Source organism: Sardina pilchardus, chromosome 22 (assembly GCF_963854185.1).
Source record: "Sardina pilchardus chromosome 22, fSarPil1.1, whole genome shotgun sequence".
Lineage (NCBI taxonomy): Eukaryota > Metazoa > Chordata > Actinopteri > Clupeiformes > Clupeidae > Sardina > Sardina pilchardus.
Window position 1 is genome coordinate 15940140 of NC_085015.1, and position 26528 is coordinate 15966667.

Here is a 26528-nt window from a genome sequence, read left to right on the forward strand (position 1 = left end):
CACCACTCTCCAGGGCATCTGCATCAACCCTCACATTCATGATGCGAGTTATCATTTAATTCAAAATATTAATTGATAAAATGTACATGAAATGTGTATTTTTAAAGAATCACCTCCTCAGATACACCAATATACACTCTGAACTGAAAACATGTCAGCCTGTCTGGTGAACCCACTCACCTCCCAATCTCTGCATGTGGACGAGTCCAACCCCGACAGTCACCAGGAGCCTCTTGTGACAGGAGAGGCATTGCACTGTGGAAGTTGCATCTGGGTGAGTTATAATTGTCCTATCTACCTCACAATTTCTGTCATTGTTTATCGTCTAACAACGTAGAAAAGGTTCAAGTTACTCCATGTTAGTAAATAGAGAGTTCTCAGTGTACATGGCTCCTTATACTGTAGAATCGGCTGAATGCTGTGAGGTCAGCATAATGCTCAGTACTGCGCTGTGGCCACTAGGGGCGTTTGTCTGGTACTATTATTAGCTGCACGGGGCATCGATATCCACTCCTGTTGTGGAGGATGACTGTGCACTTGCTCTTCCCTCTCCTCTCTCCTCCCTCTCCTCTTCTCTCTCATCTCCTCTTCTCTCTCTTCCCTCCTTCCTCTCCTCTTCCCTTTTCTACCTTAATTCCTCTACCACTTTCTCCTCTGACACTTTGACTAGTATGTATAATGTAGGCACTCCTCTCCTCTCTTTAAAGCATGATTAATATTATTGACAGATGCAGCCAAGGTCACCTCTGTTCTGTTGTGTAGGTTGAATGTTAGTCGTGTTGGATAAAAGCATCTGCCAATTATATGAATGCACGCACATGTCAGTGCTGGTGCTGTTTATGGTTCTGTTTGACTCAGTAATAAGGTATAAGAAAGATATCTGCCACAGTAAGTGTTTCTTTCTCTCTTCCATGCTTATTCATATATGATCCTTATGGTGGGTTTCATGAAAATGTAAAGTTTTGATTAATGTAAGATTAATTATTTATAAATGTACAGTATATGTAATGTATTAATTAATTTGGTTGTTTGCTGTACAGTATGTGCTGTATATGTTGTAGTTGTCTCTAATCTAATTGTGTTTATGTTTTTTATACATATAATCTATATATTTTAATAATGTTTTCTTTTTTCACCTTCATTTTCGTATGAAGGTAAAGAGCCCTAATATGAGCAAAGGGATGAGGCACATCAGATGCCATCGTATCATAGATAACTACAGTATGTGCTCGGGCATCGGGCTGGAGTCTGTGCAGTCACAATGTCACAGGCTATTGCAGGGAGGACAAGGACCACTGCTTGAGGAAAAAGATTCTCACGCATGTGAAATATGCGCATTATTTGATTGATGACTCTTGGCTTATTCATGTGATCATTCATGGAAAATCACACACACACACACACACACTCACACACGCACACGCACACACACCACTAAACACAATGTCCTACATGAATTAAATTAAACTCAGTGTTGTATTCGGTAATAATGTTTGCTATCTTAAAGGTGCAGTCAAGGATTTTACATTGTATTCACATTGTACTCTTTGTGTTTCTCCAGGTGTGCCATCGTCATTCTAGAACAGCCATGTTGGAATGGAGGAAGAGAGCAAGAGCTACACAGCTCAACTTTGCTGTTTCCCTCGGTGACAGAACCTGGGATCGATTCGACAGGCAACAGCATGAGAGCGAGCTTAGAATGAAGATTTCTTACGCCTTCGTCGGTCCCCCACAGAGCGAAGACGGCGGCGGCTACACCAAGGAACAGGATGAGCTCGTTTCCGAGCTCATACTGAAGTGCAAGACATTGTGCAACGAGAAGGACGACGTGATCATAGCGTTCCTCTTTGTCTGTGCCTACAAAGACGACTCTACCCAAGTCACTGTTCCCCTCATCAGAGTTAAGAAGAACGATGGTAAAAATCCAAAGTTGTCCTATTTCGTAGACCATGTTGGACGGGTATATCAAGACTGGAATGACTTCCTAGGGCACAACGTCTTTCGCGGGTGGTGGATCTGCACCCCAGAGGACGCTGAATATCTGCTCTCTGGTCAAGATGTCCAGGTGAAGTTTTATGACCAAACGGCGCGTGAAAATGTGCTGCGAGTAGTTGACGTTGTCTCACAATCCTCCGCCATTGTCACAAGCGCTTCACTCTTCGTAGGATTCGTCTTGTCATGCTTTCCTCCAACGGCTCTGGTTGGCGTGCCACTCATGACGGCAAGCGCGGTAGTGGGAGCTCCCGCAGCGGCCTACATAACGGGCAAGAGTGTGGGCACACTTGTGGACAGAGGCATCCATAAAATGTCCCTCAATCCTTTCGAATCCAGCGAGGCTAGAGACTGCTGGCTGATAACGGCTGCCTCTGTGTTTGGCCTCGCCACGATGGGAGCCGGCGAGATGTTTGTCTTCTCGGCAGAAGCGGGGGAGTTGGCCGGAAGTGGAACGCGCCTGTTCTGCACCGTACTGAACGTCTCCTCCTTGACCGTCCACGGCCTGGGAGTCGCTAACTCCATTTACGAAGTCGCTAAAAAGGACAAAGTTACCGCTCTAGATGTGCTGCAGGTCGGCACAAGTATTTTCTTCTTCACTCACTCTGTTGTGACTTTAAAGACTGCCAGCATCATCATCAAAGATGCTCAACAAACAGCTCTTGTTTCAAAAAGGAATAGCCTCCCCACAAAAAGCAAAGAGGCCGTTGACGATCACATGCGTCTGTCCCATAGGGAAATGGTTGAATCTGGAGAAGTCAGAACAATGCACGGGAACAAGGAATTCATTCGTGACCTTAAAACGATTGACCACCTGGAAGATTTCTTTCAGCATTTCCACATAGTTAGAGGCAGTGAACTTAGTGTGGATGAAGAGCTTTTCATTAATGGGAAAGCATTTGTGCAGATGACAGAGCAAGAACGAGTCACTCTTATCGAAAATTCAAATGACCTGAAAAACAACACAATCACAAAGGCACAGTTCCACAAAAGCGTTGCCTCAATCAAAAGTAAATATAGAAAACATTTTGAGAAAAAGCTACAAAAGGCTTCACAAAAAATTGATGAAGCTTTAGGCTTAACAGGACTGTCACCAGATGATACTCAAAGGATGGATCAGGTTCTGTCACAATCAGGCAAGAATTACAATCCAAAATGTGTGGAGGTTGCCAAAACAATGGCAAATCGAATGGAATGTGGCGAAAATGTCAGTGAATTTATTGCTGCCACAGAGTACATAGTTCGTCGTCTAGCTGCCCAAGTCTCTGAACTGCAAAAGCAGAATCCAAATCCTGCCAGACCACCAAAAATGAAAGCCAAAAACTTTTACTTTGAAAAAGTCGCAGATGAATTTCTGAGCGACGGACAAGCACAAGACAACATTGTTGAAGAATTTCAAGATCTGATGAAGACATGTGAAGAGGAAAATGAAAAAAATGGAAACATACAAGAGTCCAAGGGTACCATGGCGGCAGCTAATCACTATGACAAGCAGTCTGTCTTTCCAGAAATCGATCCAAACAACAATAACTTCACACCAGAGAGCTACTTTGCTATAGCTAAAGACATGTGTTCTGGCCCTGTTGAAAATCCCTCATGGGTCCAGGATGGATCCAGTCTGATGTGCACGTTTCATTGCCAGAAGTACGGTGCTGTCGCTGTCCGGTATGACGACTTGGCTGATGGCACATCAGTGATTGCCACTTTGATGTCGGAAGATCTGAAGGAGATCAAGAGCGGGCCCAGATATATCTGTCGCTCCTAGTTCATCTGCAGTTATTAAAAAAAAAAGATAAAAATTAATTCATGCCTTCATCTCTTGCAGGGTTGATTACTGCATTAGGCTTGTGACAAGCCTTCCTAAAAATACCATCAAACAGCTTCATCTGATAAAAAATGTAGTAGCTAGTGTTATTGTGAAAAATTAAACCACAATAAGTAGGCCTACATGCACTGGCCTTCAGTCACAGAGTGGTCACAGAGTTTACTAAAGCATCACTGCTAGTTAATAAATCACTAAATGGGACAGGACCAATGTTTCAGCAATACACACTAAACATATTTGGAAAAATATTTGTTAGTAAAACCTGCTGTCAGAACTAAACATTGTGAAGCTGCTTTAACTGCTACGTACAGTAGTTCACCTCTGGAACCAACTTCCATCGATGTTGCTCCAACTGCCAGCTTATATAGATTTTATTTAAAAGCTATTGTCCTGTTATGCTTTTTTATTATTATGTACTTATCTTTGTATTTATGTAAAGCACATTTAATTTAGCCTGACTCTCGCCAGACCCTTGTAGTTCCGCCATGCTCCACCAGAGGCGTTTCGCTGACAGCGAACTACAGGATCTGGCGAAAGTCAGGTTACATTTAATTACCTCTGCGTATGAAATAGGCTTCCTACTGTTTTTTTTATTTTAAATTGTGACATTCAATCCTGATCCTATGGTTGTGTTTGTACCTTATCCCAGCTGGTAGAAAGTTAGAAAGCATAACAAAGCATAGCAAGGTTACTATATTATCTGCATAACCGGTTCTTATATTCCACCATATCTAAATCATGATCAACCACCTGCCCACCAATATTTACATTTAAATATGTAAATAAAAACAATGATCTGTGTCTGTGGACATCGTTATTTGCTGGATAAACAAATAGCGTGCATGCAGAAAAGTGCTTTAGTGTTGCTTTAAAGAAAGTGAAACTATTCCAGCATCCAGATGGATCAGAAGACAGATCCAGATGATTATAGAAGGGCCAACATATCATTTTATTAGATTTCGCTGATATCTGTTGACCATTCTATAATCATCTGGATGCTGGAACTGATTTCACTCTCTTTAACCTTATATTATGGCTTCCTTTTCATCTGTTTCTCCAGAAACATGAACACACACATTCGGACGGACAGACATATGGACCCATTTACACTACACCTCGTCCCTTTGCCATTACAAACCTCTTAGTCAGACTGGGGAAAGAAATAGTGGAGTAGAAACTGCATGTAGCTGAAGAAGCATCATGACTACCTGCCTCCCTCTAGTGGTCTTCTAGAGACATGGCAAGAAATTCTCTGAGATGGAGAGAAATCATGTTTGCCAAACTGGCTTGATACACAAATGATTTACAGAGCCAACTCCTCTAGCCTAGGCTACTTATCTAAAACAAGTATGTGAGTAACTCTTACACCACATTTCAGTTCTAAAACATTTATTTCAGACATCATTTACAAGACTTAATTGGTGCAAAAATCCCTCATAGACATAGCCTGGCTAACGCCTCCCACTTCTCAAATGAGACGTGGTCTGGCAACCAGACGTTCATTTTCTCGTATTTGAAAAAAATGCCCAGATCCGTTCATTGGGCGCCACGGATGTCTATCAAATGCGCATAGCTCACCCAACTCGTTCGTATGCAACGCTAAGGGCTGCCGTAAATCCTTTGGCGTCGAATGTAGACGCAAGAGGGCAACGGAAACTTCTCGGATGTTCTGTGATTGGTTCGCCAACATCAGGCGAACATTAGGGCGTTAGTTTCCAGACTGGCTTAGCAGCGGGATTGAAATCACCGCGCAAGGCAGTATGGGAAAACCCAGGCTATCATAGACAGTAAAGGTATCATGTTCTATCTAATAGCGTTTATATACTGTACATACAGTCTATGACGGTCTTCATTATTGCACAAGTGAGTCATCATGATCAATCATGACAACTATGATACATAGTGTTACATTGAGGCTTGTTTTTTTTCTTTGTTTAAATTTGGAATTGGCGATATAAGCAACTAACTCACAGATGTTCACATCACCACATCAGATATCAGTGTAAATTGGATGATAAAGGTGTCAGTGTGGACGTGATCTGTCATGTACTGTACTAAGGTCACCAGCAGGGAGACAGCAGTCTCTCCACAGTCCACACTCACCTGGTGTAAGTGTACAAAACACAGTGTATGGACTGGCTGAAAAAGCACACAATTATACAACAAACAGTTACTGATAACATACTGATCATGCTCTACAATTACAGCTAAATACAGATACCGTTTACAGATAGCAAAATATTTGACTTTTTTTCAAGCTGCCATGTAACATAGCCACACATTTTGATCCACAATATGATCATTCCCTTTGAAAAGTACACTCACTATATCCACTGCAATAAGTACTGTACAGTATCAGAGATTTGCAGCAGAGTGAGAGTTAATTTGTTGCGCCTTGTGTCCATTGACTTTGCCCCAGTTCCATGATTGCCAATTTGTAATCAATAATAATAAAAAAAAAAAATAGGGATGTACAGCTGAAGTTGTGAGGTGTCCAATGACAAGTGTATCTACAGCAAGGACACAGAAGACTCTTGGATTTCATGGTACATAAGCTCAAATCCTGGGTAGAGGGGCTCACTGAACTCAGAATAGACTGTACGCACATGCTTTAGGTCACGCCCATTGATTGTGTAAAAAGACAACATGCCAGCAGTCCAGTCCAGATACACTGCAACTCGCATGTTGGATGCCATGAGGCTAGAGAGAGAAGTATGCCCCCTGCAGGTCTGAAACTTCACACTCCAGTAACGGTTGTTGCATCCAATCTTACTTTCACCAACTTTCCTGCTGATGCTTTTGTAAACCATTCCGACATAAACTATTCCAGTTATGTCAACCTCCCAGTAGCAGCGTCCAGTTAGGCCTTCTGTGCACAGTACTTGAACATACTCCTCAAATCGGTCTGGGTGGTCAGGATAGAAACGCTTGTCTTGCAAACGGATCACTTTTCTATTTGCCTTAGAAAGGTAGAGATAGGGGTGTGCAGTATTTTCGTCAAAATTGAGCTTACAGGCATCTACAGTATAGGGAGGAAAGAAAAGATTTGATTAATTCAATTCCTTTCAATTTAGTTAGTTCAATTCTTTTTACTGTAACTGGATTGGTAGAGCAGTACAGTGTTGCCATCATCAAGAGATCATGAGTTGAACCTCAAGATTGTTCACTACATGGCAACAGTGAACTACTAGTGGAACAGTAAACTGCATTTTTTTATTATTATTATAATGAAAAGCAAATAATGAATCCTTTAGACATAAATACAGTATATTTCTCACATTTTGGTAGACCTGCTGTCAGCCAGTGTTCTTGATTGTGATCAAGACTGTTGGGAAACAGACACACATACACACCAAGGATTACAGTTATCATTTTGCAAATGAGGACAATGATGAAGTGAGATCTCTATAAAACACCAAATAAGCCATACTGACTTCAGCTTCACCAATTTGCAGTCTTTGTCCTCAAGAAGCCACGAGAGTAACCCTGGATGATTGTAGCTCAAGTCAAGCTCTGTCAGATGGGAGCGATTTGATTGTAGTTTTGAGGCCAAACTCTCACAACCCCGCTTGGAGACAAGACAGCCAGAGAGCCTGAAAGAGTCACGAATATTGAGAGAGTGATGGAGAGAAACAGAAGCCCTGAGACTCCCTGACCCCTCCCAACACTTCGGAATCATATGATTGTAGCTCAAGTCAAGCTCTGTCAGATGGGAGCGATTTGATTTGAGTTTTGAGGCCAAACTCTCACAACCCCGCTTGGAGACAAGACAGCCAGAGAGCCTGAAAGAGTCACGAATATTGAGAGAGTGATGGAGAGAAACAGAAGCCCTGAGACTCCCTGACCAATCCCAACACTTCGGAATCATATGATTGTAGCTCAAGTCAAGCTCTGTCAAATGGGAGCGATTTGAGTTTTGAGGCCAAACTCTCACAACCCCGAGACAAGACAGCCAGAGAGCCTGAAAGAGTCACGAATATTGAGAGAGTGATGGAGAGAAACAGAAGCCCTGAGACTCCCTGGCCCCTCCCAACACTTCGGAATCATATGATTGTAGCTCAAGTCAAGCTCTGTCAGGTCAGGAGTGTTAACCCTTAAGAGTGTACCGTCACACCGGTGTGTTTGGAATGTTGGAAAATTAACATTCTAAAGAATATCTGGGTTCATTGAATTCTACATAGAATTTTAGAACATTGAATTGTTGCGGAATGGAATCTTGTGTTAGAATGTTCAAAACCCACCCTTTGGCCAAACACTCATATACACCAATTCTGCGTGGGGATATTTGTATTTTGTATTTTTGCAAGTGAATTTTAAACTGCTTCAACCAAATTCCCTGATATTTCATGACTTTGCCCCCCAAAATGATAGCCTGACTCTCGCCAGACCCTTGTAGTTCCGCCATGCTCCACCAGAGGCGTTTCGCTGAGCTCCACACAAGGTGAAGCAGACAGCGAACTACAGGATCTGGCGAGAGTCAGGTTACCAAAATGATACAATTCCCTGACTTTCCATGTCTTGAACAAACCTTCCAAAATTTCCATATTTCAGAAATTCCATGACCTGTGGGAAACCCTGTTTTAATTATCTTATAAATATTTAGGACTTAATTGTAACCACGGGTGACCGCGCTCAATTTCGGGCAGCTCGTACACAACACTTCTAGCTGTATCTCCATCTCCATTACATTACAGCTCCCATTCTGAAATATTCCGCAGAAAACATCAACCGTTTGCGTCCATTACTCTTTTCAAACTTTTACAGTAATGTGTAGTAGCACATACCGGTAACTGAATTTGCATCACTCACATTTTCCGTCCAGCATTGGCAAGAGCACTGTACCTATTACTGTATGTGAACAGCTCGTACCTCAGTGATTCCAGGCGGCAGTTTTGATAAGTCAAGGCAGTCGATAACATAATTACTCCAGAATCCTGCAGATCATTGTTGGTTAAGTCCAGCTGTTTAAGTCGTGAGTTTGCCGAGTCCAACGCAAAGGCCAGAATTCTACAAGAGCCAGATGTGAGATTACAATAGGCAAGCCTGCAAGGTAGATGAGATGAGGTATGGTCATGGTACTGATTGAATGCGCTTTAGACAGTTGTAGATAACAAAACAAAACAGAACTGTCATCGTGGATTTGGTATCCAGTTATTACTCTAACCCAAACTAAACTTGAAAATGACTTAACATTGATCAATCAATCAATCAATCAATCAATCAATTAATCAAGCAATCTGTATTTATATAATTTCTGAATTAGCTACTCCATGCATCATCCAATTGACACTGGAATATACTACTAACTTTGTGCAATCAAAAACAGTCCAGCGTTTCAAGTTTACATGTAATAAGTGTGCTCCAGTCTGTAGTCTTTGATTTTTATATATTTGCTATATTCACTGTAATCCAAAGTACTAGACAGGAGAATAAAAGCCATGAAAGATCATTAAAGTTCATCAGAAATTATTTTTTTAAAAAGATACCCCAGTTTCTCAAGTTTGCAGTTGAAGTGAATCAATGCAGCGGCCAGGTCCTTTAATCCCAAGTTCCCCAGGGGGTTGTTACTCAGGTCCAACTCCTTCAGGTGTGAGTGCTGTAAGTGAAGGGCTGAGGCCAGAGCTCTGCAGCTTGTGTGGGTAAAATTACAGCCAGCAAGCCTATAAAGTCAGTGAGAGAACAAAATATTTTCAGTACATTATTAATTTCATGTAAGTGTGCAGTGACCTGTGCAGATACGCGGCCTAATTGAGCATTTGAAGTGGGCTGAGCTATTTCGACACTCGGCGAGTGGTGGCAGACTTGGACAAGATTTGGGAAAGATTGTTGAAAGATCGTAGTCTTTTAACTAATGCCCCTCATTCAAGATTTACTCAAAAGACTACAATCTTTCAATAATCTTTCCCAAATTGTGTCTGTCAGTGTAAGGTAGGCTTTAGCTGGCGTTGGATAATTATCACATGCAAGAGGAACCACAGAGCAAACTACAAACAAATTTGTGATTTCCTGATTATAAAAGCAGACAACGGTATTCTATACAGACACTTAAATAAATCTGTTCCATAGATATAACTTTCCGTGTTGCCCAAGAGGCAGATATGCTTTGGGCAGAGTGAGCTAATGGGCTCTATTATCAGGATCAACTGGGCATTGTCGCAAGTCACTCGCGCTAGTTTCTTTGGGGGCGGTCCTAGCGCAAAAGGCTATAATGACAGCTTGAAAAGTGAACATTGCGCTCAGCGCAAAGTGAAAAGGGGTTGTCTTAATTTAGTTAATTAGTCGTGGGTGTCTTTTGGGCGTAGCATGCTATAAACCAATTAGATTTCACACTCTCATTCTCTTTAAAAGCCTGGCGCATTGTTCAATGGTCTGTTGGTATTATCATGGCGGAGTTACCTGCGTCTACTCCAGAAGAGACCGACTTGCTCGTGCGTGAGGCATGGGCGGCGCGTAATGGAGGCTTGGGAAGGCTTCCTAAGCCCTCCCAACTTTTATGCTGGGAAATTGTGAAAATAATGTACATGATGTGTGAATATTATTTTCTAACACGGATAGTTCCGGTCCTTGATGATGATTGGCTGAATCGCGTTCGATGCTGTTATAAAATCCAACACAAACATACACCTTGACCGCATTTCGTTAATGCACTAGCCTACCACAACTTGCACAAAATTTAAAGTGGCTGCGTGTCGATGTTGCATGGCAACCATTCCTATGGAAGAAATATTTATTGGCGGAAGAATGATTATCTATGAATACATCGACGTATAGTTACCGTTTTAGAAAAGCAATAAGTCACTCTAGTCCATAGTTTAGGCTACACTGATTTTAGAACAGCTAAGGGGGGTTTTAGGCACTTGCTTACGGTCTCTCGGGGCTTATGACTTAAATAGATTATTTCAGAATGAACGCAGCAGCCACAGCAGTAGTCAGAAGCTAGTTCTCACTATTGATCATTATCATTATTACATTTCCCTTGTGTGTGTGTGTGTGTATTCACACCAAATTGGCATGCCATGCCGTACCCACCCAATATGCACAGCATCCCATTAGCTGCCTGCCATCAGGCTATTTACAATCTTCTATTTTAAGAAAAAGTCAGTCAACACGTTATCAAAATTAACTTAATGCGCTATATAGCTATATCCACGCGCACACATTTCGTCTGAACAGGAGAGATTACGCACGCAGGCGCGCAACTAGGCTACGTGTTGTTTTCTTTTACTCCGCTATCAGCACACAATGTGAAGCTAATTCACTAACTCCTACTCATCATGGATATCGCAAGTTCTTTAAACAAACAAAACAGAAAGGATGGAGGATGGAGGCAGCTAGAGAAGTTATTCCAGATGAGCAATAACAAGGTAGACAGTTGCCAGAACACTACAGCTGTTTAATGCCAGACGTTAAAGGTATGCTAGAACAAAACTAACTGAAGGTAACTTAGCCATAGGGCTGTGTAATGTTGTCTAAATGAGCAGGTCACTGTTAGACGTTATTGTTGTATTTTTGCATGTGGATGTTGTTATGCTATGTATGCTACTTTTTGCTGACCAATACACGAACCTAAAACCGAGAAACGGACAAATATTATTTAATTATATTCGGGCTGCGTGCCCTCCTGCTGATGAAAGAAGTGCGCACTGTGCACTCTTCCATATCCCCAAGCCTCATGCGCTCATATAATAGCCTTTCAGCTATGCGCGAGTGATTTCCGACTAGGTTTTTCCTGGTCAGTGGCGCACTTACTTTCTTCATCCATATATTAGCGACTGGCGAGCTTTGCGCCGGACCACACCTCTTCTCTTCACTGACACGCCCGTTAGGGCACAATATCATCTCCCATTTAGAGAACGTACATTTGCGCTGGAAAAATGAAGGATGCGCTCGCAGAGAATAGTAATTAAAGGTTGCGCCAGTCGCGAAAGCTCATTGCCCGGTTGGCATGATAGGGCCCCTTATGTGTTAAGGGGAAGGCACACCCCATGCATTGTACGCTAGAGTAGTGGACACTAACCAGTAGGAGAGCCATTGTTTTGATAGCGCATAACCAGTTGCTAACCAGTTAAGTTATTTTTGAATAATTCTTAATAGAATTCAATGGAAAAATTACATTATATTTTATAAATACTTCTACTCACAAAACTGGCAAACTCCTGAAACAACTAACTATTTTGTAGGTTTTGCATAATTAAATCAGCTGTTTGTATGTAGACACTGTAACATTAAGAGCCGATAACACCGAAAATAACTATAACGATAACGGCAAAAAAATATCATTCTAGGTTATAAGTGACGACGTCTACACATAAGCTATTACATACAACATGACGAACAATATAGTTGCAGATCATTTTCCAGAGTGATTTTGAGAATGATAAAAAGTTGACAGCCAATCAGAATTCATTTCATTTTAACCATCACATTCATCAACACAAAGAGAGACTTGTCTTGCTGTCAATCAGTGCGGACGCTACAATTGTTGTGATAGTTTTCGTTATCGTTAACAGCCCTTTGCTCTCAATACTTGAATCTGACCTCAGTGTCTCCAGTTTGCAGTTTTTGTGGGTCAACCCATCAAACAACAGCTGGATTCCATCTCTGTCCAGCTGATTACCACGGAGGTCCAGCTCTCTCAGGGCTGATTTATCTGCCTGGAGTGCAGATTTGATATGAACACAGGATGCCTTTGTGAGATCACAGCAAACCAGCCTAGAAGCAGAGAAAGACATAATAGCAATGCAATAGAGCAATGGTTAGGTTGATTTCACTTACAAGTGTGTAAAGAAGTTAACCCAAAAGGTCAATTTACACCAAAGTAAATCGCAAGAGAGTGTTTCTCACGTTGCATGCATAACACATTACGTTTATAACGGCATGAAACTAAGAACAAAGTGCTGCGTTTATGATCAAAAGTGTGTGGAACCAGACTGGAACAACAAAGGTGAATTATACAAGTCACATTCACTACAATTTATCAAAATCGCCCTGAAAAACAGAAAAGGGACAATTAGAGCAATGTGATGGCCATTGTTCCACTTGCCGTATGTGTTGCCCCATTCATTTCAATAAATTCTATTCAATTTCGCCTGCCATAAATCACAGTGGCGTCGCTGGCCTTGTGTGCAAGCCTATAGGCTCGCCATAAGACAGATTAACTGTTCTTATTGGTTGCTGGGCTTTAATTTGGAAATCTACCAATTCAAATGTTTTTTTTTAATTCACATTGCTTTCACCCACCTTGCTTTCCTGTAGGCCCCCAGTGCAACAATCAATCTGTTACGACCCTCGTTTGTGGTATTGTACTTCCCCAGGTCAAACTCATCCTGTATGTTTTCGGCTATCAGAAGCATGTAAGACAACAGTGAGCATTGGTCAGGTGATAGCACCTGTCCTGATGTCACATACTGCCGAATCTCTCTTTCTAGAGAGTTGTCCTTCATTTCGAGCAAGCAGAGAAGGAGGTTCATGCATCTTTCGACAGAATGGAGACCAATTCTTAGTTTGTCTTTGATGAACTTGATGGTCATGTCAATGCTCCCTGAGCTGCACTCTGGGAGCATCACCAGTCCTTGAAGGAAATTTTGATTGGACTCCATTGATATGCCCAAAAGAAAGCGAAGGAAAAGATCCAGATGTCCGTTTTGACACCGCAAGGACTTGTCCACAGCACTCCCTAGGATGTGATGCAGGTTCTCCCCATAGATGTGATGGTGCCGAAGGGTGTTCAGGTTCCCACAGACAAAGGAATGCAAGACAAAAACAGCAGCCAGAAACTCTTGAAAACTCAGGTGGATGAAGCAGAAAACCTGTTTCTTCTGCATTAGGACTTCCTCAATGAAAATCTCAGTGCAAATTCCAGACTTCTCAAGGTCTTCATTAAAATCAATCCCACAGTCTGTCAAATCCTCCTTAGTGAACAAGATGTTGCCCTTGTCCAGCTGTTTAAATCCTAACTCGGCGTACTTCAGAATATCACGTTTGTTTGACTCCCAGAGCTTCTTTTTGTCTTTTTCACTCCTGTCATACTTCTGATTCTTTCGGTTCATCTGAATGATCAGAAAATGGATAAAGATTTCTGTCAGAGTTTGAGGAATTTTTCCATCACAATCCTGACTCAGCACTTTTAGAAGCACTGTGGCAAAAATCCAGCAGAAAATAGGTATTTGACACATGACGTGGACGGGTCTGGATTTCTTAATTTGTGTGACGACGCGGTCAGCTTCTGTCGGGTTCTTGATTTTGTTCTTGAAGTACTCCTCCATCTGCTGGCTGTTAAATCCCTTTATTTCTGTCCACCGATCTACATATTCAGAGGGAATCTGACTGGCAGCCGCTGGTCGTGAGGTTATCCAAATATGGGCAGAAGGCAGGAGATTTTCCCTTATGAGGTTAGTTATCAGAATGTCCACTGATGTTGTCTCTTGCACATCAGAGCAATTCTTGTTCTCCAAAAAGTCAAGAGGCAATTTGCTCTCATCCAGGCCATCAAAGATGACTACAATCTTAGACTCACCATACAGCTTCTCGTCAACTACATCCCTTAATTCAGGATGGAAGTCGAGCAGGAGTTTCAGGAGAGTGTACTGGTCACCAATGACCAAATTCAGCTCCCGAAAAGTAAGGACAAAGATAAAATCAATGTCCTGGTTGGTTCTACCCTCTGCCCAGTCCAAAATAAATTTCTGCACTGTCACTGTTTTTCCAACGCCAGCAACGCCTTTAGTGATGACCGTTCTAATGACTCTGTGTCTGTCTCCAGGCGAAATATGAAAGATGTCATTGCATTTTATCATTGACTCATTTGGCTCTCCCATTCCGGACTGGAGGTGCCAGATCTCATGTTGAGTGTTCGACCTCTCACTCTCTTCATCCACTATGTACAGCTCAGTGTACATGTCGTTTAGGTATCTCTGGTTTTCTCGCTCTTCTGTGCCTTCAAACAGCTTCTCAAACTTCCTCTTCAATCTTGACTTGTTTTGTTCACTGATCTTCTGTTTGATTGTGTTCTCTGTATGGAAGATGCAAGGTAATGATGTAAACAGTCTTTAAGAAATATTTTTCAATATTTTGAAAATTATTGGTGGTCGTCATTATTGGTGTCGTATTGACTCATCTTGAAGGGAACTCACCATGTTTAAGTGGTTCATGACCTTCTGAGCCATCCCGTTGACTGTAGACATAATATCAGAAATAACAACTCAATTACCATGAAAATAGGACATCAAGATCAAATGGTCTTTGAAATAATAATAATAATAATATTAATAATAATTATTATATTATTTTATTATTATTATTATTATTATTATTATTATTATTATACACTACTACTGGTACATTTGAAAACTAGACATGTTTTGACATAGACACTCTTTGTGTGCATGTGGTTTGCAGGCTATCACCAAAACACTACAAGTGTAGCTGTGAATCAATACTTAACAAGAACTCTGTCACCTTAGTAGACTCTGTGAATTTGTCTGAGTCTTCTCCAGCTCTTCCTCTAGTCTTGCAGCAAGCTCGTTGTGTTTGATTTCTCTCAGAATGTGAAGTGTGATCTTCAGTGAGTTGTCACCGCCATACATCTCGGTCATCCAGTTGGCGATGTCTGTAGCATCGCTGCTCTCCTGCAGCTTTCCCCTCGGCAAGCGAGCGAAGCCCTCCAGTATCCCTTCACTCAGGTACAGTCTGAACTTCTTCAGCTCTCTTGATGTCAGATCTTCCAGAGTAGACAGGAGAAGTGTCAGGTAACTTGCCATGGTAAACACCTGTTTGAGTAAATTTGAATGAACAATTAAACCACCGCATACAATCCAAACGCCAGCAACATCATGATCCTCTTCAAACACATACAGTACTTGTTGTATAAGTAGTAAAGGTGATCCAAGTGCACACTTTAAGGCTAAAACATTTTTTGTCACTTATAGCAAACATCACCTCACCATCTGCTAGCTCTCTGTTTTGCTTGAACGTTAATAGAAGTAACGTTATACCTAGCATTGCTCAATATTCCTCTAATTTAGTAGAAGTACTGTAGCAGTTGAAGTTGTAGAATTAGTACACTGAGTCAGGAATGCCATCACTTGCGCAAAACTGCCACATTTCTTGCCAAGCCCAATATGTTGTATTTATTGTTCATTCGGAATGGGTCATTCAGGGAGCCTATTTTCTTGTGATTGCCTCTATTGCATTATAACACTATAATCTCAAGTTACTCAGTCATATTGCTCATGAGTCATAAGCCATCAATCATTGCTGTTAATCCAGGGCAAGAAACATTTTAATCGCATGACTGGCAGTGGCAGGTGTAAAAACAGTGTATTGTTAGCAGAATAAAAAACAAAAGTCACATTAATGGCAAGAAATGTACAAGATATTTAACAATAAGTGACAATAAAACATGTGCTTGAATGTAAAAAAGAGAGAAGAGACTAAGGCACTCCGTTTGTAGAAATTTTACTTTTTTGCAAGGCAAATAAACTGACGCGTTTCGACTTCCGTCTTCGTCTGGGTTCTGCTTGAATGTAATTAGAAAATCTGAGCAGTAATTTGACAGACAGCCAAGATAGTAGACTTTAGACGAATGTGCCAGGAAGTCACATTTAGATCATGACAATACCACAATGAAACGTACTGTATGTAGTGCTGTGGCAATACTGGTGATGACGGCCATGCACCAGGTGTGGTAGTAATTTTCCACAGAAGTTAAATGTTGATTGATGTACAGTATGTGCTCACCAAGCAAAGTTCTGAGTGTGGGGAAATCCTAGTGTAGTGTGAGGGTGTGAGCCAACCCTAACTCACCAGGCAAAAGCAGAAAAAACTATTTGTTTGATATAGATAATCAAACATCAATGAAAATGTAAACTCACCTGACCTAGGAATGATTCATTCCAACTCGATGTAGCCTAATGTTCCAATGTTAAATATTTTAGTAACAAAAAATACACATATACTGTATTTGCCTTCGGAGCAGTCCTTTCTGTGTCCTGTCTTTTCAGAGACCTTAATCAGATAGACAGGAAACTCAACCAGCTTCTGTATTCTTGACATCGCAATATCATAATTTCCTCATTTCCTCGAACAGAACAAGGGCAAGAAAAGATTCACATTCAAGTTTGTCAAAAGGGAAAGTCTCACCCCCTTGCAATCGGCCTACACTGAGAACCAAATGGTATACTGTTAATGTTGAAAGTTTTTCCCTGTCCTGAAAATCCTTATAATGTAAACACTAAAATAATTCCTGATTCAAGATAAAAAAAATAAAATAAATAAAAAGTGTACAGTATAACCCGGGTTGTAGCCAGGATTTTCCAAATACCAAGGTTAAAATATGCCTGAGCAGCCCCAATTGGTGTGTTGATTAGCGATAATTTTACTGTGTGTGTGTGTGTGTGTGTGTGTGTGTGTGTGTGTGTGCGTTGCTGTATGACAAAAATATGGATAACAAATGATTGTATTATAACATTTACAAGTCCAACATAAACAGTCAAAATGGTCTGCCATTTGTCATGTTAATATCTGCCTAATGTGGTGTCTATTCACCTAAATAAAACTGTTCTAATACAACTTCAACAACAACAATTTCCAACTAACATTACTTTCTCTTGTTTTTGAGAGGTCGGATTGTAGCAGCTATGTGTCACGTGATGCTGAGTTTGCAGGGATATTTGTCTCGCCAGCTCTATTTTCACCGGACAGATTAAGCAAAACTTGAAGGAAAAAAATACAGAGGGCATGCCTTTGGTGTCGTCAACGGTAGCTACAGTCATGTGTTTAACTGAAAAGTGTCCAATGTTGCATAATCTCACTGTTATTTTTTTAAGACATTCAGGGACATTTTGTTGATGTGCTACAAGTTTAATACAGAACTGAAACTGCTGATGGAGGAACTAAAACTAATTCTACTTTTGACCGGATCAATTATGTGAGAATAGAATTGATTGTTGTCAACTACACCACCCTAGACCTAATGTCCAAGGACCCCAGACCAATACAAAGTACACTGGTACCAATTACACATCGATTTGCACAGGTTCAATTACAACAAGCGGAAACGTGAATTCCAGAAAAATCAAATGTCCATTTATTGGGGGAAAAAAACTGTTTAGGAGAGGGGAGAGGGAGTGTGATGTGATTGAACTGAAAATAACTATCATGGGATAGAAAAATCTCAAAAATATATTATATTATTCTTTTCTCACTGTACTGTATGTTATTGCAACATTCAACACAATCAACTATAAAACATCAGTTGGGAATGCAGTACTAAAAGAAAACAGAAAATTATACATGCAGGTAGGGCTTACCTGGACAGGGGAGCAGGCTATCTGGGGGAGGCAGGGGGTCAGGATTTGACTGATTAGCTTCGCCGATTAGCAAGGCACTTCCTCGTCGCCATTTTCCAGAAATATATCATGTCCGGTGCCATTTCTCCTCATGCTGATTGGTGGCTCTTCCACTCTCAGCTCACGCAGCTCTCTTTCTGTACCTTATGTCAATCAGTAACCTAGCACTTAATTGGCTGAGTAAAACGGCACCGGAAACAAGCCCCTTGGCTTGAAACGCCAAGTTGAAGCCTGACATTTTCACTAGCCTAGCATTCCCATTGAAATTACAGTTTTTTTCCAATTGCTAAAACACAATTTTGAAAACTCGCACACAATTTTGAAAATTCACACACAATTCACAAAATCACACCTCAAATTGCGAAATACCTCAATCTACCTAGCAAAATCAAGCACTGCAACCAAAACTGCATATAACATTACCAAAATCAAACTTTTGCACCACATGGCACACACTTCATTCATTCACAAGATTTTTGTATAACCAAATACACACTGTTGGTCATAATGAAAAACACTCTTATCTTTAGTATGCTTTGCCATAATACTAAAATAGTTTAAATTGTAGAAAGTTACGTGCACATAAATATTTGCAGATACAGATGCATGCTGTTCACCAAACAAGTCAATGCAACATATGCACAGCAAGTATATTTGTATTGGACTCTCTCCTTCCCCTCTCATTCTCACTCTCCCTCTTCTCTCTCCCTGCAATGTTCTCCATTTTTGTTGTAAAAAAGGTGCTTGTTGTTCAATGTTTTTACTGTATTGTTTTTACTGTATCTTTGTAATGCACATTGGGTTGCCCTGCTGGACAAAATGTGCTATATAAATAAAGTTGCCTTGCCTTACCTTACCTGTGGCCTTTTCATAGTGCTTACGTCCTGATGGAAGTGGTATAAATTAAGCATTGAGGTGTTTGGCTAGGTGGCACACGTATTGGTCAATTAGCTCATGTGTGTTATCTTGGATGGCATTGTTTTGAAACTGCAAACATGTGACTTTATATCAGATTTTTGTGTCGTGTGCAGAAAACCGTGTTCAGTGCATGCAAAAAGTGCCATTTTGCATTGCAAAATGTGTGTAAAGCTGAAAATGTGTTAAGACATTTGGAGACTTGAGAGGATGTGTTGATCTCTGTGTGTCAGTTTGAATAATTGTGCTATGAATGTCATTTTAGTGTGTTAGCAATTGGAAAAAACTGTAATGGGGGTGGGACTTGTTCACTTTCTCCAGTTCTTATAATACCTCCATGGGGGGAGGTGTCCACACATGTGCAAACCACCCCAGCCTTTTCCCTGAGTGCCCTGGACAGGCTGAACCAATCCTGTGGGGGGGCCGGGCCAGTCAGGTATGGACATGTTCCCAATGGTGTGCAACATGCACTGTAAAAGTCACAGGATCCAGACAAACTCTTCCTTCACAGTCAGTAACTTCCATCATTTATAAAAAGGCACCTAATCCATAATACTAATGGCAGTTGTGAGGAACATCTGCAGGCTTTGGCTGCTTCTCTCTTTGCTTGGATTCAGTCTAGGTGAGTGAGTGATTCAGTGAACTCGTTAGAAGAAATAAAAGGGTTTGTTTTCAAGACTTTATTTCTCAAACCCCATTCGACACTTATCATTACACTCAGTGCTTATCGTTTCTCACAGCATACTACAGCTCTTTATGTATACTGAGATTGTACATTTTAAAAGATAGTGGTTGGTATTGCATCTGTACTTTCCCAAAGATAACATTTCATCAGACAGTACCACATGTTTATTGAGTGTGCATAGCATAGCATTAGGCACTACCATGGCAAGTCTGTGCGTACACAGTTTGTGCACATGTTTTTGGCAGCTGGATTGGAGCGTGTACAAACTTGACTTTCAGAATATCATGAGGAATGTGTGCATTATACAGTATCTGTGTGCATATCACAAAGGAAAGTGTTTTGTCAGTTGTTACCCTACCATCCCCTGAGAATTATATGGTTCTATCTGACATTTTTGTAAAAATTGAGTTATTGACATACAGTTTTCTTATTCTGTGACACCTTCAGAATGTGAGTTGAGGTGTGCGTTCCGCTAACCAGTATAACTCTAAAACTACTACTCGGAACATAGAACTGTATAGTTCTAAGGGGACGCTATGTCTTTCCAGTGTCATCAAAGAGGAAAGGAAGTTCCAGTTCCAGTTCCAGTTCCAGTTCCAGTTCCAGTTCCAGTTCCAGTTCCAAGACCAGTTCCAGTTCCAAGACCAGTTCCAGTTCCAGTTACCCAAAGCAAAGTAGCTCTGCTGGATCTAGTAAGTACCCTCCTATTATTAGGCTACTAATCTGATAAGTAAACTGGGACATTGCATGGTTGTGTAACCACACCAGCATACAATATTCTGAAAGAATATAATTCAATATAATTCAAAATTACATTCATATTTCGAAGAGTTTGATTCCAAAATATTGTCCATTTGAATGTTTTTTCCATAAATTATTTATTTTTAATTTTGTTTTTCAAGTAATTTCAGTGGAAATGTAAATGAGTATTGTTATTTGATTGATCTTTATCCAAACACAACAACATAACTGCAATTTTATTGGTATTAAATACACAATTAGATAACATTCCTTATTAATGATTTCAAAAATGGATTTATAGCATTTTGGAACCAAACTCTTCCTGTATTTAGCTGATGTTGTAATCCAACGTGATTTACAAATTAGGAAAAACATTTAACCTATATGGTGTATTCAGGAGACCTTATTGTTAAGTCATAGTTGCTTTGTGACTTGAGTGCTTTTGAATGTCATTAACTTTTTACTGTATGAACAGGTTTGCTCGATAACCCTCAATCACATGGTGAAGATGAACCTGCTGGTGAGTACTGTCAAAGATCCTTCATTACTGACAAGATAGAGCAACATAATGCATCTCTATGGAGGCAAAATTCGAACAGTTCCTGTCTGCTTAAAGAGGCGTGTCGCAAAGTCGTCATAGTGGGATATCGATCTCTGTCAGATTGGCAAGCAGTTCAGTTCGAATGTAATGTCACTCTCTAGGTCTGCTTAAAGGGGGATTTCGCCCCCCTCCCCTTTGTGAAAACAGAACGCGGAAATGTTGAACGTTTGCGCCTCTCACTCCGCTTTAACCCTCTCTGGTACTGTCCTTTACCAATTGGTCTCCAGGAAATAATTGGTTTCTTAAGTATTAGTTTTTTAGATAAATACTTGTTATTGATCTATCTATCTATCTATCTATCTATCTATCTATCTATCTATCTATCCATACGTACATACATTCATCGACTGGTAGAACTTATAACACGATGTTAGTTGTATAACATCAGTAACTTGGCTGCTTGAGAAACTACTGTAGAAGCATTACTGAATAACTTAATGAAGCAATCAGATGAACTCATCTCCTTTGATGAACAGAATCAAAACAGCTACACTGGTTTGGTTCCGTGCTCAGGGCCACAACAGTGGAAGCCGGGAATCAAACGTTCCCGACATCCATCACTTTTAAACCTGTTAATCAAGAATGTTAGTTTTCTTTCAGAAATTCATATTAAAATTAGTTGACTTTAAAACAATTCCTTTTTCTAATTTGTAGATTGCAAGGTGTTGAGGACAAACTATTTCGAAGACACAACTGTAACTGGCTACTATGGAGACTCGGTTATTTTACCTTGCCATTGTGAGGACCTGGAGATGAAGCCCCACAATTTGCAGTGGAGTAAAAGATTTCTGCAGTCGGGGCTATATTATGCGTCCGTGTATAACTTCACTGAGGGCTCCATGGAACCAGGAGTTCATGAGGACTTTGAAGGCAGAGTGACTCTGGTGGAAGGTTCCGCTGGCAACCTGTCTCTGATCATAAAGGACTTGAGGGAAGAGGATGGAGGGTCCTACCGCTGCGAGTCAGACTATGGAGAAGATTATGTGAAGCTGATAATTAAAGGTAAAACTGTTGTCATCCCTCATTCAATCCTTGTAACTCTGGGCTCCGTTTCCATGTTCGTATGTCCATTTACCTTTCTGCCTTACTTGTGAAGTAGCCTGGGCCAACCAGACACTCGTACATTTCATTTGTACAGAGAGTCTGGCCACTTTCCATTGCCATACCATAACTCAAACTACAATTTGGCCTGAGAAAACCTGTGAATATACTGAAAACCCAGACGACATACTGAAGGAAAATGAAAATTGAGCGGAAATACGTAGGCAGGCGGAGCAAGGCTACTTACAATGCATGTTGGGTTAACTCCTATTGTTTTTAGTTTTTGCCTATTGCTTACACACTTATGCAGAATTTGGCTCATTATGTCAAAGCTACACACAAGCCAAAGAAGACATAGCACTGGAGATAAACAATCCACAATTATATCAAAGTGAAATGCTGCATCATTTTGGAGCCAGACTGGTTCTCTGTCTGTGGGGCTCTATCAGCTATGCTAAGCGTGCAATTCTCTGTTACAAATTTGTTTACCATCAAAATGACTTCAAAGCTGTTATATTAAGGTGAAAAAAAAAAAAAAAAAACGTACATAGGATGCCTTTAACCAGTATTGGTTGTTGATTGGCCTCAGTGGAATTTTTTGTCCTACAGTAGCAGAAAGATAATATGAAATTTAACCTGCACTTATAGGATTTAACATCTTTCCTGTGTATGTCTGAAATTAACACACACTCTACTGTATGTCAATGTTCCTTTGTATTTGATAGGCTGTGATTTGGTCAAACCAGGAAAGAGAGTAGAAATCAATAAACTCTCCGGAGAGTCAGTCCTCTTGCCTTGCTGGTGCGCAGAGGAAAAGAGCAAACCGAAGACATTAACGTGGGAGGATCCCAATGGGCGCCTCATCAAGTCCTACACTGAGCTGAGTGGACGCTTTGCCCCCAGAATCAAGATGTTTAACGACCTGGAGACATGGAACATGTCTCTCCTCTTGTCTGACTTGACGGTAGACGATGAAGGAGTGTACACGTGTCAGACTACCGACAATAAAGTGGTTATCAGTCTCACCGTTACAGGTATGACAAACACATTTTTGGGCAAGTGTTGAAGCGGAAGATCATACCTGTAAAAATGCAATGTTCAAGGGGTATGTATTATAATGAGCTTAACTGTACATGCACTACCAGTCAAAAGTTTGGACACACCAACTTATTCACATTTTCTCTTTACTTTGACTTTTTTACAGAGTAGAACCATGTAGAAAGATATGTAGCAAACATACTGCATCACATGAGAAATTATGTAGTGAGCAAACTTTTTTTGAGCAATGCACTTTATGTATGCCATATACACCATACGTAGGCCTACCATCACTACTCTTATTGACTGATGGATATTATTGATTAACTTCCTGTGTGTTTGGGTGCTACAGACTGCACCCTGTCAGACCAGGATGGGGTGATGGAAGTGGAGGTCCCACCGGGATCGTCCATTCTCTTGCCCTGCGCTTGCACTAATCTGGACACCAAGCCCAAGGCTTTCCGCTGGACGGCTCCCAACGGCAGAGAGATCCACTGGCACTACAAAGGCAGATCGCAGATGTTCCACCAGACCAGCTCTCCAGGGAACCTGTCCTTGCTCCTCTCTGACCTGATGCCAGAAGATGAGGGAGTATACCGGTGTGAGATCGGCGAGAGCATATCCAGAGTGTTTGTGCTCACTGTTAATGGTAAACGAATGCCTTACAGGGTGGATTATGATTTATTTCCCAAAATAACTTAAGTAAAATGGCAATTCATGATCTTCGATGGTACATGTTGGTTAATATGAGCTAAAGATGACCAAGGGAGACGTGTGCAAAGTCTGACATGTTTGGCATGTTTTAGTGCAGATTGAGTTCCTTCCCAAAAGTTTTAAAAGCTAATCAATGTTGCTTGAGTTTTCACAAGGTTGTTGATATTTGTACTAAACAACACATCACACAAACGTGTGCTACTCCTGAAGCATGCATGCGTGTTGATTGGCTGGGAGTGTGTAGAAACACCAGACTTGTCCTGACCTTGACACTAAATGCACAGCTAAAGAACCACGAGGACCGATTTGCTGAATACAGCAAAAAGTTTATGGGAACTGGCAATATAAGTGAAAGCAAAGCACATCTCTAGCATTTCTATGAGTATTGTTGCAGTAATGTATCAAGTTTACTAATTCCCATAATTAAGCACTCATTTGTTTTGTAATCTTGTAGCAGGACCCACCCATGCCAAACTAACAAGCGAAACTGAAGAAATTGAAGGTCAGTTCACGTGTTATAAACACTTCTATAACCATTGTTTTCTGTATATCAATTGGATGTACCTTTGAGTAAAAGTAAAGTACCTGTGTGTGTGTGTGTGTGTGCGCGTGTGTGTGTGTGTGTGTGTGTGTGTGTGTGTGTGTGTGTGTGTGTGTGTGTGTGTGTGTGTGTGTGTGTGCGTGCGTGCGTGCGTGCGTGCGTGCGTGTGTGTACATGTACAGAGGTTGCGGTCCTGGAGAGTCCGTGCCGCCTCCAGCATCTTCTCATGTTCATGTTGGCAGCCCTCATCATCCTGCTCATCACACACATCACTGTGGGAGCCATGATCATCCGCTGGAGGAACCAGGGTACCCTCAACACCTCACAACCAACTGATTTGTGTGTGTGTGCGTGTGTGTGTGTGTGTGTGTGTGTGTGTGTGTGTGTGTGTGTGTGTGTGTGTGTGTGTGTGTGTGTGTGTGTGTGTGTGTTTGTGTGAGTGTGTTTGAGGAACAGAGTGTATGAGTGTGCTTGTCTGCATGGAGTGCTGTTACCAAAGTACAGTATTTAGGCGTATAGGGGTTATGGCATGGTATGGCCACGTGGTGGCGATCTTAATAGTTTAGGTTCAAATGTATGACAACCTTGGAAGAACAATGCAGGCAGAGGTCTACGCTCTCTGAGTGCTTTTCTAGTTTATTGTTATTTTTACTGTGTATGTGTCATATTCACGCTCATGCTCGTCAGGCGGATGTGATTAGACCTGATATCCGGTGTAGCCTTCTGGGGTTCCACATGACCCCTATAGCATGTAAAGTTTTGTGGCTGTGTGTCATAGAATAACAGTGTGTGTGTGTGTGTGTGTGTGTGTGTGTGTGTGTGTGTGTGTGTCTGTGTCTGTGTGAGAGAGAGAGAGAGAGAGAGAAAGAGAGAGAGAGAGAGTATTAGTGAGTTAACTTGTTTGTTTTTACTTTTATAGTTTTAGTTTCAACTGTTTCTTTTTTTATCTTCCTTCCTCATTCAGGTATCGTCTTTTCTCATGCAGATACTGCCTCTTGTCCTTGCAACTGAAGGAGAAAATCTGAAAGAATCAGCTGAGCAGAACATTCCAAATTATTCAGTTCATATTTTTTTCATATCACACTACATAACTTTTTTATTAAATGCTAAAGCCTAATGCTTCAGTAGACAATGACATTCATGTCAGCAATGGTGTAATCGTACTGAATAGTGTGTGCAAAGATCAATCGCTAGAGGAGCATTCAGCTTGATTGTGAAACTGAACGGTCGTGTGGCCAATTTCTGAAGGTGATGGTTAAATGCGATTGGTTGTAATACCAGTTCAACTTCAAGCTTGTATAATGGTGTAATATAATACATTCTGCAGATTGTCAGTGCTGTAGTTGACATGAACTGTATAAGTGTTTTGTGTAACTAAAATGCATCTGTATTATAGCATTTGTTGCATCACTCTTCTGGTAGCTTTGTAAACTATCAGTATTTGTTAGCTGCAGTGTCAGTGCATCTATGATAAACACATTTGGTAACACTTTACTTGACGGGTTCATTCATAACACATTCATAACAGCAGTCATGAACTGCACATGAAGCATTCATGACTGATTCATGAAACATGACTCAACATTCATACCAACATTGGACTTTTTTGACGTTTTGTCTTACACATTCATGAAAGTGAATGTCTACGTTTTGTCTTACACATTCATGAAAGTGAATGTCTACATTGTTTCACCATTTCATCGGAAATGCCACTCTGGTCAGAAGCTCTTCAGTCTTCAGATACACCATCACGTGATGCACCAGAACACATTGTTTGTGATGTTTTCTGAGGTTATCGATGTTTTGAATACTTCAACAATCAGACACCCACACCCAGGCAATCCAACTGGGGTTGATCCAGCCCAAGCTTGTGTCCAGGACAGGTAGCACTACGTCACCCACAGCCCCCCCACCTCCACGCAACATCTGCTGCCTTGGTGACCAACTTGAGATATGTGGTCTTTTAGTGAGAGATAGGTATGGCAGCATTGCCTTGAAGTCGATGGTGGGGGCCCAAAAGACCATCAAGCGTGATCAACTTGATGGCCTTTCGCCTGCTGGTGCCTGTAATGCCCGGCATAGTATAA

The 26528-nt window shown here is 41.0% G+C and overlaps 2 protein-coding genes across 4 annotated transcripts; one reads left to right on the forward strand and one right to left on the reverse strand.

Moving 5' to 3' along the window:
* Positions 1–5252: 5252 nt before the first annotated feature.
* On the reverse strand, positions 5253–16817 carry LOC134070323 (NACHT, LRR and PYD domains-containing protein 12-like). 3 transcript variants are annotated; one of them, XM_062526640.1, is made up of 10 exons: positions 16695–16811; positions 15275–15585; positions 14950–14990; positions 13058–14828; positions 12356–12529; positions 9304–9477; positions 8687–8824; positions 7252–7599; positions 7096–7142; positions 5253–6836 (listed from the first exon to the last, which is right to left on the reverse strand). In XM_062526640.1, exons 2-10 carry the CDS (start codon positions 15574–15576, stop codon positions 6328–6330), a joined length of 3504 nt encoding a protein of 1167 aa, XP_062382624.1. In that variant the 5' UTR covers positions 15577–15585; positions 16695–16811; the 3' UTR covers positions 5253–6327. The 3 variants fall into 3 exon arrangements, with proteins under 3 accessions (XP_062382624.1, XP_062382622.1, XP_062382621.1); XM_062526638.1 differs by having other exon boundaries at positions 5255–6836; positions 8687–8860; positions 16690–16817; XM_062526637.1 differs by having other exon boundaries at positions 5255–6836; positions 8687–8860.
* A 2721-nt stretch (positions 16818–19538) lies between these two features.
* On the forward strand, positions 19539–25935 carry LOC134069962 (polymeric immunoglobulin receptor-like). Its single transcript, XM_062526132.1, has 9 exons — positions 19539–19702; positions 20314–20457; positions 20982–21026; positions 21762–22109; positions 22874–23182; positions 23539–23835; positions 24355–24402; positions 24624–24749; positions 25406–25935. Exons 1-9 carry the CDS (start codon positions 19639–19641, stop codon positions 25450–25452), a joined length of 1428 nt encoding a protein of 475 aa, XP_062382116.1. The 5' UTR covers positions 19539–19638; the 3' UTR covers positions 25453–25935.
* Positions 25936–26528: the final 593 nt, after the last annotated feature.

Coding starts and splice junctions, on each gene's coding strand:
- LOC134070323 (XM_062526638.1), bottom strand. CDS start 15,576: ATGGCAAGTTACCTGACACTTCTCCTGTCTACTCTGGAAGATCTGACA. Junction 8,861..9,303: donor TGCAAACTTGAGAAACTGGG/GTATCTTTTTAA, acceptor TCTACCTTGCAG/GCTTGCCTATTGTAATCTCA. Junction 7,600..8,686: donor TGCCGCCTGGAATCACTGAG/GTACGAGCTGTT, acceptor TGACTCTTTCAG/GCTCTCTGGCTGTCTTGTCT.
- LOC134069962 (XM_062526132.1), top strand. CDS start 19,639: ATGGCAGTTGTGAGGAACATCTGCAGGCTTTGGCTGCTTCTCTCTTTG. Junction 20,458..20,981: donor AAGTAGCTCTGCTGGATCTA/GTAAGTACCCTC, acceptor CTGTATGAACAG/GTTTGCTCGATAACCCTCAA. Junction 22,110..22,873: donor TGTGAAGCTGATAATTAAAG/GTAAAACTGTTG, acceptor TGTATTTGATAG/GCTGTGATTTGGTCAAACCA.